At 37.5% G+C, this 17,243-nt stretch overlaps 1 protein-coding gene across 4 annotated transcripts in view; it reads right to left on the bottom strand.

Moving 5' to 3' along the window:
- The window catches only part of UVRAG (UV radiation resistance associated), a 311,056-nt gene that overhangs the window by 61,996 nt on the left and 231,817 nt on the right, over positions 1–17,243 (bottom strand). For all 4 annotated transcript variants that reach the window (XM_064365305.1, XM_012469641.3, XM_064365303.1 and 1 more), the window contains exon 13: positions 12,968–13,046. In XM_064365305.1, coding sequence (XP_064221375.1) covers positions 12,968–13,046 — 79 coding nt within the window. The remainder of the gene's footprint in view (positions 1–12,967; positions 13,047–17,243) is intronic.

Below are 17,243 nucleotides of genomic sequence, written 5' to 3'. Positions count from 1 at the left end.
TTGTATTTTTCATTTGGAAAGATATTTTTGGCATTGTATTTGTAATTTCAGTTTAAAAGAAAAAAAGGTCTAACTGAGGTAAAAATAGTTTTATCTTACCAATCTACATTTCAGCATTCGAAGAGTGTAGTAATCACAGGCAATGACATTAAAAATGTCTAGTACATTGGTTAATAGCTGATGATGGTTCTCAGAAAAATTAATACACGAACACTTAACCAATCATTTGCAACTACAAAAATGCAGTATGTTATCTCTTTAAACACTGAATAGAACTTCTGGAAAAAACTATAAATAAATAAATTTTGTTTTTTGACCTCAATTAAAACACTAAACAGACGTAAGTCAAAATGTGTGTGTGTGTATATATAATATTGACATATATTATATATTTATACATAAAATATATAATAAACATCAAACAGAAATAAGTTAATTATCAGCCTTAAAGAGGAAAGAACAATTTTCTGACTGACTCATTCATCATTCATTCTTTCAATAGACATTTTTTTTTTTTTGAGACAGGGTTGCCATGTTGCCCAGGCTGGAGTACAATGGTACAATCACAGCTCACTGCAGCCTTGACCTCCTGGGCTCAGGTGATCTTCCTGCCTCAGCCTCCCAAGTGGCTGGGACCACAGTCACACCACCACACCCCATTAATTTTTACTTTTTGTAGAGATGGGGTCTTGCCATGTTGCCCAGGCTGGTCTTGAACTCCTGGGCTCAAGTGATCCTCCTGCCTCTACCTCTCAAAGTGCTGCAATTACAGGCATGAGCCGCTGCACCAGGCCTCAAAAAATACTTATTACACATGTAAAACATGCTTGGGGAACTCACAGATCAATTTAGGTCCAGGTGTAACAACTGCTAAGTGCATGGTTGTGCGGCCAAGAGTAGTTAGCCAAAAACATGCTTCCTGTCCGCACTATGAAGGTAACCTTCTGCTCTAGCCAGGCTAGTCTACATATGCCTTCAGCAGTTCCTCCTGTCCACTTTGGCTCCCCTCCTCGCTCACTTGCCAGACACTTCTCTTTCTTGACTTCCCAGTTCAGGTGGCATATCTTCTATCCTTCTATTGATGCATTCCCTTTCCACATCAGCCTAGCAAGAATGACAAGATCTACAACAAAAATTGGCAGCTACCATTTACTGAGTATACTTACTGTGGACAAATCCTGAGCTACGACATCATCTCAACTATGTAAAAAGATGACAAAAAGTTTGGAAGATCCAGAAGGTTCCTCTCCCTGAGTGGTGAGATTATAGGTAATGAAAAAAATTCTGTTCTTTCTTCTTTTGTACTTTGCTAAATTTCTACAATGGACATACAATATTTTTAAATGTAGAAAATATTTTTTAAGTAAAAAAGACATAGATGGTACTAGTATAAAGACAGATATAAAGGTTATTGTAATAGAATCCAGAGTCCAGAAATAAATCCTCACATTTATAGTTAATTAATTTTCAACAAGACTGCAAAAGCAATTCAATGGGTAGTCTTTTCAACAAATGTTTTTGTAATGACTGGATATTCACATGCAAAAGAACAAGTTAGATTCCTCATACCATACACAAAAATTAATTCAAATAGATCACAGACCTAAATATGAGTTAAAACGATGTAGAAGAAAACCTAAAAGTACATCTTTATGACCTTGGCTAAGGCTTCCTAGATATGACACCAGAAGTACAAGCAGGAAAAGAAAAAATAGATGAAACTGAACTTCATCAAAATTAAAAACTTTTGTGCTTCAATAGACATAATCAGGAAAGTGAAAAGACACCTGCAGGGTGAGAGAAAATATTTGTAAACTGTTTTTCTGAGAAGAGACTTGTATTCAGAATATATAAAGATCTCTTACAATTCAATAATTAAGACAAATAGCAGAGCATGATGGCATGTGTCTGTAGTCCTAGCTACTTGGGAGGCTGAGGCGAGAGGATTGCTTGAGCCTAGGAGTTTGAGGCTGCAGTGAGCTATGATCATGACACTACACTCCAGCAAAACCCTGTCTCTAAATAAATAAATACAACTTAATTTAAAAATGGTCAAAGGGTCTGAATAGATATTTCTCCAAAGAAGATACACAAATAGCCAATACGTACATAAAACGTAATGAGACTTGACATCATTAGCCGTTAGGAAAAATTCAAGTCAAAACCATTTACAACTAGTTGAATGGCTATAATAAAGAAGACAAAAAAATTAGTGTTGATGAGGATACAGAGCAATTGACCTGATACTGGTTGTGTCCCACCCAAATCTCATCTTGAATTGTAGCTCCCATAATTCCCATGTGTCATGGGAGGGACTCAGTGGGAGGTAACTGAATCACGGGGCAGGTCTTTCCTGTGCTGTTCCTGTGATGGTGGCTAAGTCTCACAAGATCTGATGTGAGATCAGATTTATAAAGGGGAGGTTCCCTGTACACGCCCTCTCGCCTGCTGCCATGTAACAGTGACTTTGCTTCTATTTTGCCTTCCACCATGACTGTGAGGCCTTCCCAGCCATGTGGAACTGTGAGTCCATTAAGCCTTTTTCCTTTATAATTATCCAGTCATGGCTATGTCTTTATTAGCAGCATGAAAACAGACTAATACAGAACCCCTATAAGCTACTACTGGGAATGTAAAATGGTGTTGTTACTTTAGAAAACAGTCTGGCAATTCATTCCTCAAATTTAAACATAGCTACCATATGGCTCAGCAATTCTACTCCTAGGTGTACACCCCAAAATAATTAAAACTATATCCCCACAAAAACTTGTACCCAAATGTTTGTAACAGCATTCTGATAATAGCCAAGAAATGGAAACATCCCAAAAGTCTATCAACTCATAAATGGATAAATAAAATGTCATATATACATACACATCTTCCAACTGTGAAAAACATTTGGCAATAAAAAAGAATGACTCATATATGCTACAAAATGGATAAACCTTGAGACTATGCTAAAAAAATGAAGCCAGTTACAGAAGACCACACATTTTACGATTCCATTTATAAGAAATGTCCACAACAGACAAATCTATAGAAACAGAAAGTAGACTGGTAGCTGCCCAGGGATGGGGAGCTTGCGGGAATGAGAAGTGACTACTAGTGGGTACAGGCTTTCTTTGTGGGGCAATGAAAATGTTCTAAAATTCATCGTGGTGATGGCTACACAATTTGGTGAACATATTAAAAGCCACTGAACTGTATACTTTATTATTTATTTATTTTGAGATGGAGTCTCGCTCTGTTGCCCAGGCTGGAGTGCACTGGCACGATCTCTGCTCACTGCAACCTCCGCCTCCCGTGTTCAAGCCACTCCTTCACTCCTGCCTCAGCCTCCCGAGTAGCGGAGTTTACAGGCACCTGCGACCATGCCCAGATAATTTTTGTATTTTTAGTAGAGATGGGGTTTTACCATGTTGGCCAGGCTGGTCTCAAACTCCTGAACTCAAGTGATCCGCCCACCTCAAAGTGCTGGGATTACAGGTGTGAACCACCACACCTGGCCTGAATTGTACAATTTAAATGGGTTAATTGTATGGTATGTGAAATATATCTTGGTCAAGTTATTGGCAAATTTTGTATGCAGTAGTGAGGGAAAGGCATTTTGACTATTAAAACATCCTTGGAATTTATGTTTTTGATTCCAAGAATTATGAAAATAAAAGTCTATTTTCTTTTTATGTGTCACATACATTTGTCTGTATGTTAAAGAACTATACATGAATTTAAGCTGCTGGGTATAAGCTGGCATTGATCCCTTCTAAATAGCTGCGCACTTTGGGACCCAGGAGTAAAGATTTACAGAAGGACCATATCCTTGGCAGAAAAGGGGTTCCCAACTGTTTTGGATGGAGAAGGTACTTTTACTTTCTATGAAGTCTTTACTTTGAAAAGGAAGAGAAGTAATAGGGTAATAGGAAGGGAGTCATGAAATCCCTAGGTTCTAATTTTAGCTCTTCTACTTAACCCACTGTCTCAGGGGGCTCATCTGTAAAATGCAGATAATTGTCTAGGCCCTCTCTAACTTACAGAATTGTAAGGAGGCCCAAATAAAAAAGAAAAACAAACAATGTTAGTAGGATATAACTGGATTTAATTTTGAATTCCTTGTCATATTTAATAATTTTGTCATCTCTGGGAAATTAGCATAGCAGCAGCTCACTTTCTTATCTCAAAAGATAGACTTGGTCAACATACTTCACAGAGTATGAAATGAGCTACACAAATAAAAATATATACTCCAAAGCCATTCCATTCCATACAAATGTCAATTATCATTACTATTTGTACAATATACCCTCAAAGTATTACTCTTAAATTTTGAGCTTTCAGGAAAGGAGAAAAGAGGTCTGGCTTACAAAAGCAACCAGGAAGAATCCACTGAGAGCTGCTAGCCTTCTGACTTGTACTGCATATCATTCCTGGAATGCAAACTGGTAGGTCTCTTACATTATGTTTCCACATTTGGGGAAATGACACGTGTCTTGGAGAAATTGAAGAGTTTCATAGAAAATATGGATGGCCACATTCTCTAAGACAGTGGTTCTCAAAATTTTAGTCTCAAGATCCCTTTATACTCTTAAAATTACTGAGGACCTTAAGGGGCTTTCATTTATGTGGGTCATATTTATCAATATTTATCACACTAAAAATTAAAATTAAGAAAACTTTTGCATATTTGTGAATTCTTACAAAAATAGCAATAGTAATCTATTACATGCTATTTTTTATGAAAAATAAGCACATTTTCCTAAAAAGAAACTTAGTGAGATGAGTGACATTGTTTTACATTTTTGTAAGTCTCTTTTGCAATGTCTAGCTTAATAGAAGCCAGCTGGAGTCTCACATTGTGTTCTTCACTCATTTTGTACCATGTGTTGTTTAGTAAGAAATTCCAGCCTTATACAGATACGCAGCTGAAAAAGAAAGGAGTATTTTAATAGCTTTTTCAGATGGTTGGGGATATTCTTGTTTGATACTACTCCCAACCTCATCAAGTAACAGCTTTTTAAAGGTACTAGTAGCAATGTAGAATCTGAAACCCTATCAATAAGGCTTTCATATTCTGTTACATTAAAATCCGTTGGTCTTTCTGGCACTTTGAAAGGATCTTTAACCACATATGACTTCATAGCATTATACAATGGTCATTTGGAAAACTTTGGCTCATTGAGTTATATATATTTTAAATGCTGACACATTCCATTATAAACTATTTAAAAATCACATGTGTTATTATCACTACCAACCTTATCAAAGAAATCCTTAAGCATTGGGCAGCTGCCAATCTCATGGTGGCAAACACAAGTGATCTGGAATTCTAATTTTCATTTAAAATCCTAAATTTTATCATCAGTTAGTTTCCTTTAAGAGACAGGCTCACTTCATTCATTTTTGAGAAAATGTTTGCCAAATACCTAAGTTTAAATAACTGTAATCTTTCAGTCATTCTTTCAAGCAAAGACGAGGCTTTAAAAAAAGCAGGTAGTTCAGTTAGCAACTCGATTGCATATGTACTTTTCCTTGAAACAATCGTTCTTCAGTATGCAGCAGAAGTGATTTATGCATACTCTTTTTCCATCACACAGAATATTAAGAAGGTGTGCACTCAGGCATCACAATTTAATATAATCAATATTTTTTACTGCTTCATTAAGGACATTCTTAACTGAACCTCGTTTAAAAATATTATACATAAACTATGAGCACACAGTCTTGCAGAAGACAAATACTACTAGTTGAATTTAGTCCCTCTGCCTTGGTTTGTTCTACATGGCCAGCAGTTTCACCCACCATCATACAAGTGTCAACACAGTGAAACAGGCAAGAATGTCTTAGTATTATTATGAAAATACTTCTGCCCTCTCAGACCTACTGAGGGTGTTGGGGATCCTCAGGGAATCAGGGACTGATTACACTGTAGCTCTAGAAGAAAAAGACATCTGTCATTTAAATTCTGTACAGTTGGCACACTCATGTGAAACTATTCAGAAAATCTACTGAAGGCTCAGTACCAACAATCTGGAAGAAAATTATTTAGTTTCAGTATAGTTCGCTTCACTTTATCCAAAAGTTAAACTAATTTAATGTCTGTACAGATGGCCAATTCATCTTCACATTAAAAATATATTCACAGTATGGCGTAAGTTGTGGTAAGAACTACACATTTACATCATACCTATCAAAAGTCTTCTTTTATAAGATAAATAATGAGCTGGACTTTCTCCCTGTTCTCTTCCTTACCCAGAGCCCACCATCCTTCATTCGTTTGAAAAAGGAAATTTGGGATAAGTGGTAAGAGCAAAGGCTCACTCTCATCAGCATAAATATGCCTTGATATCTACCATCTTAAAAAACAAAGTAAACAAACATTTCACATCCCCACAAAACAGATTGAAGAGAACAAAAAAGAAAAAGAAACTTCCCTTAATCCCACAGTCATCTCCAGTTATAAACTCGTAACTGGACATACTGATAACTTCTTCCATTCAGAAATTTATTCCACTTAGTTTCCAAATCACTACTCTTTCTTCATTTTCTCCCTACCTGACTGGCCAGTCCTCTCAGTTTTCGCTGGTTCTTCCTCCTCTATCCAATTTCTAAATGTGATTTCCCAGGGCTAAGTCCCACTGTATGTGTGTGTCTGTATCTGTCTCTCTCTCTTTCAGTTCTGTGTTCTCTCCCTGGTTAATCTTATCTAGTTCCCCAGATTTAAATACCATCTTTATGTTGATGAGTCCCAAATTTCTATACCCTGTACTGACCTCCAATCCTGAGCTCCAGACTTACATATTCTGTTGTCCACTTGGATTTCTAATGGGTAACTCAAACTTAACATGTGTAAAGCTGACCTTTTGGTTGCCCCACTCTCATCTCCTGTATCCTTCCCCATTTCAATAAATGGTATTATCATCCAAGGAGCTGCTCATTCACAAAACCTAGGAGTCATTCTCGACATTCCTTTTTTCCTCATCTCTCACATTCAGTCCACTAGTTCATCTCCCATAATATATTTCAAATCTGTTCACTTCTTTCCATCTCTACATTTACTATGCTGAATCAAACCATCATCAACCCTAATCTGCTCTTCTGAAATAGCCTTCTAACTGGCAACTTTGCTTCAATTCCAGCTCCCTGCAATCCATTAAAGTAGCTAGAATGTGGGGGTGAGTGGGGCAAAAAAAAAGTAGTAGCTAGAGTGACCTTTGGGAAAAAACAAATCAAATCATGCTACTTTCCTTTAAATCATTCCCTCAATGGTTTCCCTTTGCATTTAGAATAAAATGAAAACTCTGCCATGGTCTCTGAGGTGTTACATGCTATGCTCCCTGGCTACCTCTGCCCCTCAATGACCACACTCCTGCCTTTCATTTGTTACCTCAACATAGCTTTCTCCTACCTCAGGGCCTTTGTCCTTGCTATTCCCATGACCTTCGGGAACTTTCTGTTTCCTCGCTGGTTGCATGGCTCTTTCCTTGTCATTCATGTCTAAGCTCAACAGTCACTTCCTCAATAAGGCTTATTTGACAATTTTATCTAAAGTAGGTCCTTTCCCCGTTACTTTCTATTATATCACCTAATTAATTTCCATCGCAGCACTTATCACAATCTAAAATTACTTTCTTGAGCACCAGGCACTCACCAACTGAGCTAACCGGCCGCCCGACAAATTACTTTCTTTATTTATTGTATGTTTCTTCCCATCTGGTTATAAGCTTTTTTTTTTTTATTTTTAAGACAGAGTCTCACTCTGTTGCCTAGACTGGAGCGCAGTGACGTGATCTCAGCTCACCGCAACCTCCACTTCCTGGGTTCAAGCGATTCTCCTGCCTCAGCCTCCCAAGTAGCTGGATTACAGGTGCCTGCCACCACGCCCAGCTAATTTTTGTATTTTTTAGTAGAGACGGGGTTTCACTGTGTTGGCCAGGTTGGTCTTGAACTACTGACCTTGTGATCCTCGTGCCTCGGCCTCCCAAAGTGCTGGAATTACAAGTGTAAGCCACGGTGCCAGGCCCAGGTTATAGGCTTAACGAGGCAGGGATCTTTCTTTTTCTTTTATTAAAACAGTTTTATTGAGATACGATTCACATAACATACAATATACCCATTTAAAGTGCACAACTCAGATCTGTCATTTAAACCATTTTTAAGTGTAAAATTCAGTGGCATTAAGTACAAACACAGTGTTATATAACTACTGTCATCATCTATTTCCAAAACTTTTTCATTGCCCCCAACAGAAACTTTGTAATCATTAAGCAACAGCTCTCCCATTCCCCCAGCCCTCTAATCTGGCTTTCTGACTCTATGAGTTTGCCTTTCATCGATATTTACATAAATGGAATGCTACAATATTTGTCCTTTTGTGTCTAGCTTATTAAGGAGGCTGGAATCAGGGATTTTGTGTATCTTATTCACTGCTCTACCATTGCAACCTAACTCAGTGTCCACAGCATGTAGTACATGCTCAACAAATACTGTTGAATAAACTAATGAATTTTAAGCAACTCGCCTAACTTTAAAAAAAAATTTATATTTTATAATTTAATAAATTCATAAAACGGGTACAACATGTTTTAAGGTATATATGATGTTTTGATATACATATACATAGTGAAATGATTACAGCAGTCAAACAAATTAACAAATTCATGCGTGTGTGTGATAAAAACCATAGAAATCTACTCTCTTCACAAATTTTCAGTACAAGATACGATATTACTAACCGTAATCCTCATTCAGTATATTACATCTCCAGACTTACGCAGTCTACCTAACTGCAAATTTGTATACCATTTAACCTACTTCTTCCTGTTTCCTCTGCTTCCTCCCACTAAATCACCATCCTACTCTCTGTTCTGTTTATTCAACTTTTAAATTTAAGATTCTGCATATGATTGAGATCAGACAGTCTTTGTCTTTCAGTGTCTGGCTTATTTCACTTAGCATAATGTCCTCCAGGTTCATCCATGTTGTCAAAAATGGCAGTATGCCCTTTTCAAAGGCTGAATAATATTCCATTTGTGTGTGTGTGTGTGTGTGTGTCACAATTTTTTAAATTCATTAAAGTCACTTAACTTTTCTAGATCTTAGTTTCTTAACTTGTGTAATGGTGTTTTATCACCTATCATGTATTATTAATTTCTTTAGAACTTACAATGTTTCTGGCATTGTGCTTGCTGACGGAAATATCATGATGTGCAAAATAGTTATTGTCTTCATTCTCAAAAAATGTTCGCTTCATTTTCCATCTGGGAATATCATCTTCTTTGATTTGGTGCACTTTTAGGATGGAAATATACAGAACAGTGAAGTGTATAGAAGTAAGGGGATCTCTACCACACCTATCAAATTATGTGATACTACACTGGAGTGACAAATGTCAAAAGCTGAGCTGTCCTCAAATCCACTTAATAGTATCTGCCTTTTTACTTTGCAGGATGATGATGGGGATCATGTGAATATATATGCATGTACTTTACAAACCATAAGGCTCTCCACAAATGTAAGGTAAAAGTATTATAATTTCTGTTTTATATTTAATTTTTATGCTCTGAGAATTAAAAGTGAACTTCTGTTCTCTACACAAATTCTAATATAATGTACTTATGAACTAACTGAAATTATGGCAGGATCTGGTTTTTAAAGTCAATGTCAATTATACTGCACCTGAATTTTGACAGGCCCATTCCTATAGCATTACATGTTGGCCAACAAGGAAGGCTATTTCTAACCGAAGAGGCTGGCACTTGACAAATATTAATAAATGGTGCTGAAAACAAGGCATTTTGCTTCACTCACTCACAGTACTTAATCCAGCACACACACACACCTTTAGACAGCAGTGACATGAAGAGGGCAAGCAGGCCTCACCAGTGCTCTCAGCTCTTCAAACAACACTTGAGGATTTCTACTTGAAGGCCTGTCTTTCTAAGCTTGTGCTTTCAAAACTTGGGCTGGACTGATCCCAAATACTGAAGTAACAAATATTACTAAATTCTGTCATTTCCTCTACCAAAAAAGTGATTTTACTACTACTTCTGGTTGTGATGAAAGGTCCTATTGACTATTCAAATCCTCAACCAAGTTATGGATGCAGTATTAAATGACTTCACTCCTTTTTCTCTGGCACTTTAACACATGCCAATGCTTTCATCCACCTCCACTAATGTGGCTTATAAATTACTGAGGTGAGGCCATTTTAATAGTATGATTTGTTCACATCTTGAGAGATGGGGTACATATGAGACTGGCTGAGAAGACAAACTCCCCTTTGACAACATGTATTAGTCTACATGTCTATAAAAATAAACCTTCAAAAGCTGGAAATATCTGATTGCTATAACACTTGGCTAGGAGCCATAATAATTAATGGTTCTTTGATTTGTTACAAATCAAAACGTGAAAAAGTGATGGCAGTAAGGTCAAAGACAAAATGAAAGCTTCCCCGAGAAACAGCGAGATGGAACAGACAGAGCTGAAGCAAAAAAAAGTGAAAGGTCACAACTGTTCTAAAAGTTTCTAACTGCTTTAAAAGGGCTTGCTGAATAAATTCTGAAATATAAAAAAGCCAGTTTTAAAGAAGTTTGCTGTCCCCTCCTTTTAAAACTGCCTCCCTATGGATTCAGAGTAGTTAATCTATTGATTTTTTTTTTCTCTCTCTCTCTCTGGTTGTTCTCTCTCTCTCAATTTTTCAGAGTATATATAAAACTGGAGAAGATACACAGTTACTACAAGCAATCATTTATCAAATGAGTAAAACTAGGTCAGCATACTTGTGGCCTTGGTTCAGTTAACAATAAAGTCAGAGGCCTCTTGGGAAGTGGGAACCAAGCAGGTCCTAGAGTTAAGAGTCTGATATGGAGGGCTGACTTTGCTAAGTTTTCCACTGCACATAGCCTCCATCTTGGTTTTGCTCACAAAGCAAGCTGTAGTATTCTTAGCAATACTTTATACCATCTTTTGGTATACCATCATTTTGGGCCCTTGAGAAGAAAGAAGTGTGTGTGTGCATGTGTGTGTACATCTGTACACATGTGCACATCGTGTATATTTTTTAAGCTGGGATATATGAGGAAATCCAGGCATTTCAGCAGGAGCAAGTTTCACCATGAAGCTTCCCACAGCCTTCTGACCTTAGGACCTATGTGCCTAGAGCAAGAAAGAGAAAATAGGGCAAGAAAAGAAATTCTGAACTCAAATCAGAACTTGGTTCTACTAAATGATGTCAATTTTACCCTCAAACTCTCGATCCTGTAGTATCCGTGTGCTCTTTCCACCACGGCTGACTTCGCTGGAGGGGATCTCCAATTTACTTCTTCATTAGTGCAGTCTTAGTCTGAGCACTCTTTTTTTTGTTTTTTTTTAGATGGAATCTTGCTCTGTCACCCAGGCTGGAGTGCAGTGGCACAATCTCAGCTCACTGCAACCTCTGCCTGCCGGGTTCAAGAGATTCTCATGCCTCACCTTCCCAAGTAGCTGGGATTACAGGCACATGCCACCACGCCTGGCTAACTTCTGTATTTTTTAGTAGAGATGGGGTTTTGCCATGTTTCCCAGGCTGGTCTCAAACTCTTGGCCACAAGCGATCCACCTACTTTGGCCTCCCAAAGTGCTGGGATTACAGGCATGAGCCACCTACCTGGCCTTAGTCTGAGCACTTTTGACCAGTTCTGTTTAATCACTGTGTTTTCCATGGTATGACAGAACTGCGTTCAGCACAGTGAGATCTAGGCAGCCTTGGAATTAAAGCCCTGCTTCTTTGACTGAAATACTTGTCTGCCAAAAATGGAGAGTGGTCAAGCATTGGTTGTGGGAAGAATGGCATATGGAAAGGTGAGTCCTGGGCCAGAGACTGTCAGAGGGCCGCTTTCCTGGAGCTGGAGTGGAAGTACCAGTAAACGTAGTACGGTCGAGAGGGCAATGAGTGCGAGGGATGAAGCAAATGATAAATTGAGGATTGCAATCCAGAAATCTGACTCAATTTCAGAAAAGGATAACAATCTCAATAAAAAACAAATTTAAAAATCCTCACCATTAAACTGAGGTTGGTTGAGGGAAAGAATGGCAGCTGACACTACATAGAGGAATAATTCTAGACTGATCAGAAATTAATAAGAGAATGTTCAGCAAGTCTTTAGAGTCATGTGGATAAATGGCTCATAAAAACAAAAGCATCGCAAATCTTATTGCTTCTGTAAAACCAAAAGGTAGGAGGATACAGCTCATGATGTCTTTAAATAACAGGCAAATTGTGGACACTCATCATGTGATATTCCAATTGGAAGGATGTCCAATGAAAACAAAACAAGCATTTATTTATAAAAATAAACAAACGAAGCTAGTCTTCCTTTATAACTAGAAAACTTACGGAATGTTTACATCTTCAAGTAGGGCCAAAAGTGCTAAAGAAATGCTACATATTTCTTTCAGGAAAACACAAACCCAGGCATCTGATAGTCTTACTATGGCATGTGGAAAGATATTATTCAAGTGGGATACTAACTGATGTGATGTTGAGAGTGCCACAGAAATCCAAGACAGACTGAATAATAAAGTGAGGGGACCATGAAGTACTTGCAAGGCCCTGAACTTTTACTCCATAAACAACAATGCAAAATGAGTCCCTAGAAATAGTCTAAGAAAATAAAATTACAGTTGGTCAAGCTGCAGAGGCAAGAGATTATGAAGCCCACACATCCAAGTATAGTCTACCATCAAGTAAAAACACAGAAAGAGATTCTGAGTTTAGCAGGAGAATTCCAATTTGTATTCACTGCTTCTCTGTAGTCATGTTAAGGCCACGGAAAAAGACTGTGGTCAAAAAAAGAATCATGCATTATTAACATAACTGGTTAAATAAAATGGTCAACCTCAGTACATATTTATAAAGAAAAAGGACTGGCAATCTAAGGAAATAGGCTGTACATGGGAAGTAGGAGAGAAGTGAAGAATAGAGACTTACCTGTGCTATATTTTTGTTCAGAAGATAGACACCATAATCAAATTGCAACTTCTCCCCTCCTTTTGGATACAGTGGAAACCTAAGAAAGGTAAAGAAGGATCAGAAATTTTCAAAAACTGAGTAAACACAACCTCCAAGTTGTAGACAGAGGCTACCATTTCTTAGATACAGCAAAAACATCTGAAGAATTGGACTAAGTCACCTAGTTATAGTCATTGCAATCTACTAACCTCTCAGAATATTAATTAAGTCAGAATAATGGCTGCCTTCTTTCAAAAGAAAAAGTGAATAGGTCACAGAACAAGGAACTAATGTTTAAGAAAGTGATCCACCCACCCCATGGAGTTGAGGCCACTGGTTCCTATTTACATATCATAAACTGGCCACCTTGGCTAAGATTAAGATCATAAAATATTTTCCCTCCAATATCTTGGACCTGACATCTCAACTTCTACTAAAGGAGAGAGGAAGATTAGGAAGGAAAAAAAAAATCAGACTTAGAAACAATATATAAGATTTCTGTTTCTTTTAAGGTGACCAGTGAAATCAACAGTGCTAATAGGAGCCAAAATTCATTAAAATATTCACTCATATTTACAGAGATGGCTACTTGGATGCAACTTCTCTAAGAAAATGTGCTCGTGCCTTAAAGCTCTCACACATGACCTTTCATTTTAACCTGCCTCACTAGAGCAACAAAGGCATGCCATCTGGATCTTCATAAAGATAATGAGTTATTTTAGAGAGTAACTCCCCTCACTATTTCCCTTCTTTATACCTGAAAATGAAGAAGAAAAGGTTAGAGCATACTTATAGTCCAGTCATTGTTTCTGATTCTCAAGACCAAGCAAAAATTTTAGCAACTGATACAGATTTCTTTACAAACAGATCAATTACTACTTAGGGTCAAGAAGAAAACTTCATCTTCCTTAGTTTCGTGATATACAGGTATTCTCAAGAATAAAATAATCTTATTGAAATGAATGATAGGTAACAATTACTAGTCTTAATTTCAATTGTCTTTTAATTGCCTGAGGAAAACATACATTCTATAAAGCCTGGAGGATATTATTTTCTAGGGAAAATAAAATAAAGGAAATAGAATTTAAAGCCTTTATATTAAATTCTCCAGGAGTTGCTGGCTAGATAGTATCCAAAAGGTAAATCTGTTACGCTATAAAATTATAGGCACTGGGGAGTGAGCAAGGTCATGAACTGTATTTATTTTCTACTAAAGGAACACCAAATGCTTCACACACCCATCAAGAAGACAGAGCTTTATATTTAATTGAAACAGTAAAAAATAAACTAGGACATGTGGTTTGGCCTCAAATTGAGATGCATAAAAATGACAGCATAGCAAATTCAGGATAAGCAAAGTGCAACACCAGGCTTTTGCAAGATGTCTGGGAATCATTCAAATTCAGATGGGGTAGCCTGCAAAGAAAGGACATATTTGCAAATACCTAACAGGGGCAACTTTAGAGAAAATCTACTATAGTCCTAAACCCCTGTGCTGTGTGGCTGTTATCTTATAAGCTTCATATGTAGACTAACTGAACAGCTCTCCAACTCATAGCTATCTCCATTTTCAAGGTATAAATCTAGAAACTGTTTTATATGTTACAAGAGTAAACTGAGATCAGCATACATTGAAAATCAAGCTACAACATTCCTAAAAAATTGATTTCACAACACTGGACTTTATTATGACTTCAGTGGGACTTATTTATAGAAAAATCCAGAAAGTATGATTCAAAAAAGGCAATGCAAAGACAGATCAAATATTAGGACAGAATTTACATTTTATATTGCTTTCAAATTCTTAATAGGTCACCTGAAGTTGAATAGTATAATAGCTTATAACTATCACATGTTCATCTTACTTTGCAAAAGTACATGGATTTATAGATCCACCAATCTTGAAAAATGGAATCCATTTTAAAGGGTAAAATCTATTATCATCAGGACACAAGACATAAACCAAAGAAATTTCATTTCAATATAGGTGGAGAATTACATTAGCAAGCTGTGGAAGCTTTAGATAAGAATGTGGTCATTAGAGTAAAACCAGAAGCAGGTCCATAACACCACGAAGAGGACTCTTAATTGGAGGATGAATTATATATTTCCTATGAAGAGTCAATGCAATTTAGTGTTACATTCAATTAAAATGGCTAATACTAAATTATTTTCAAATTAAGTTAAATTTTGAAATTGAAAATTCACTGACTCTACTGTCTTTGCAGTGCCTTATTTGAACCATATCTTCTGGCTTTTCCTATAAATGGTAGAAAAATCACTGAATTAGAAAGCAATAAATAGATTACATGTGTGATAGAATTCCATCTGAGGCTTACTGTCACTATAACTAACACCTGGTGGTGAAGAGATTAGTGGGGAGAACTGCAGACCTCCAATCTTAATTATCAAAGCCCACCTTTATCTACTGTAAACAGTTGTATCATTGTGAACTATCAAATTGGCTTAGGTCAGTTTGCAACCCTTTCTTTTCCCAGTCTGTCTCAGATTGTAAATTTACATTTACTATGTGATTACTTGGTTAATGTGTGTCTCTCGTATGATATCGTAGGCTTCAAGAGGGCAGAAACAAATTTTCCTTTTTTTTTGAGACGGAGTCTCGCTCTGTTGCCAGGCTGGAGTACAGTGGCACGATCTTGGTTCACTGCAACCTCCACCTCTCAGGTTCAAGCAATTCTTCTGCCTCAGCCTCCCCAGTAGCTGAGACTACAGGTGTGCACCACCATGCCCAGCTACTTTTTGTATTTTTACGGTTTCACCATGTTGGCCAGGATGGTCTCCATCTCTTGACCTTGTGATCTGTCCGCCTCAGCCTCCCAAAGTGCTGGGATTAAAGGTGTGAGCCACCGTACCCGGCCAAAAACAGGTTTTATTTTGTTCCTTTTTGCCTCTCTGGTAGTAGCACTGCTACTACCAGAAACTCAATAAATATTTACTGATTTTTTTTGAAGTTATTTGTGAAAAAGATTTGGAACTCTTTAGTACAGAACAATTTCAATATGAGTTAAGAATTATGAGACGACTACCAAAAAAGTGAATGCAATCCCAGGCTGTGGTAGCAGAAGCAGAGCAGCTCAGCTAGGGAACGCGATGGTGACAACTACTTTGTACCAGTTTAGACTGTACCAAGAGACCTATGTTCAGTTCTGGGAGTGAAAGTATTTTACAAATAGACAAAAAAACCCTGCATCCTTACTTAAAGGTATTGTTTCTAAAGAACGTTTATAACAATCTCATTTGACTATAAAAGTATGTAGCAAAATAATGAAGTAGTCAGTATTATTGTTATTTAAAATACACTGATTTGCCTTGGTCACCTAATTAGTAAGTGGACGAGACATGGCCTCTGTATTAGGTCTTCAATAATAAATTCAGTATTCTCTCTATTGCCTCTGAATGCTTTAGAGAAGCACATCCAGGATGATTAGGGGAACAGGAGTCAATATTGAGGGAAATTGTTGAAGGAACCAGAGGTGCTCGGCCTGGAGGACAGAAGTCTCAGGGACAACAAATGAAGGTCTTTCAGAGAGAAAAAGAATTCTGTTTGTTCTGCATGGCTTCAAGCAGGGAGAACCAAAGTGGATGATGGTATATACGTTACAGGAGATTGATTTCACTACAAAGTTATTGAAAATTCTAAAGATCTTGGTTAGAGGCGGCCAAGCAGAGAAGGGAGACAAACACACACAATGGACACATATTCAGTGGATGCAGTGGGTTATATGGTGGCCTCCAAAAACCTATGTCCATATTCTAATCCCTGGGACCTGTGAACATGACCTTATTTGATGGAAAGGTCTAAAATAGTTAAGGATCTTGGGTTGAGATCGTTTTTGATTATTCAGATGGGCCCTAAATCTAGTAAGTATCATAATAAGGAAACACAGAGGAGAGACAAAGGGAAAAGAGGTCGAGTGCAGATAAAGGCAGAGCTTAGTTGTGCAGCCACAAGCCAGGCAATGCCTGGAGCCACCAGAAACTGGAAAGGATAAAGAAAGGAGTGTGGCCCTGATGATGCCTCAATTTTGGACTTCAGGCCTCCAGAACTGTGTGAGAATAAACTTCTGCTGCTTTAAGTCATCAAGTTTGTGGTAACTGGCAGTAGCCTTAGAGACTAACACAGGAGGAATCAAATACGGGATGATTCCAATGGACTCGATGAGGTAGAGTTTCTCCTCCAACTCCAAGATTCTGTAATTCTGAATACGTGAAACTAAACGTACTGAATATAATT

This window comes from Aotus nancymaae, unplaced genomic scaffold, assembly GCF_030222135.1.
Source record: "Aotus nancymaae isolate 86718 unplaced genomic scaffold, 86718_ANA_hifiasm-v0.15.2.pri h1tg000059l, whole genome shotgun sequence".
NCBI classification, from domain to species: Eukaryota; Metazoa; Chordata; class Mammalia; order Primates; family Aotidae; genus Aotus; species Aotus nancymaae.
The sequence above is the reverse complement of the archived record's forward strand: the minus strand, read 5'-3'. Positions and strand labels throughout refer to the sequence as shown.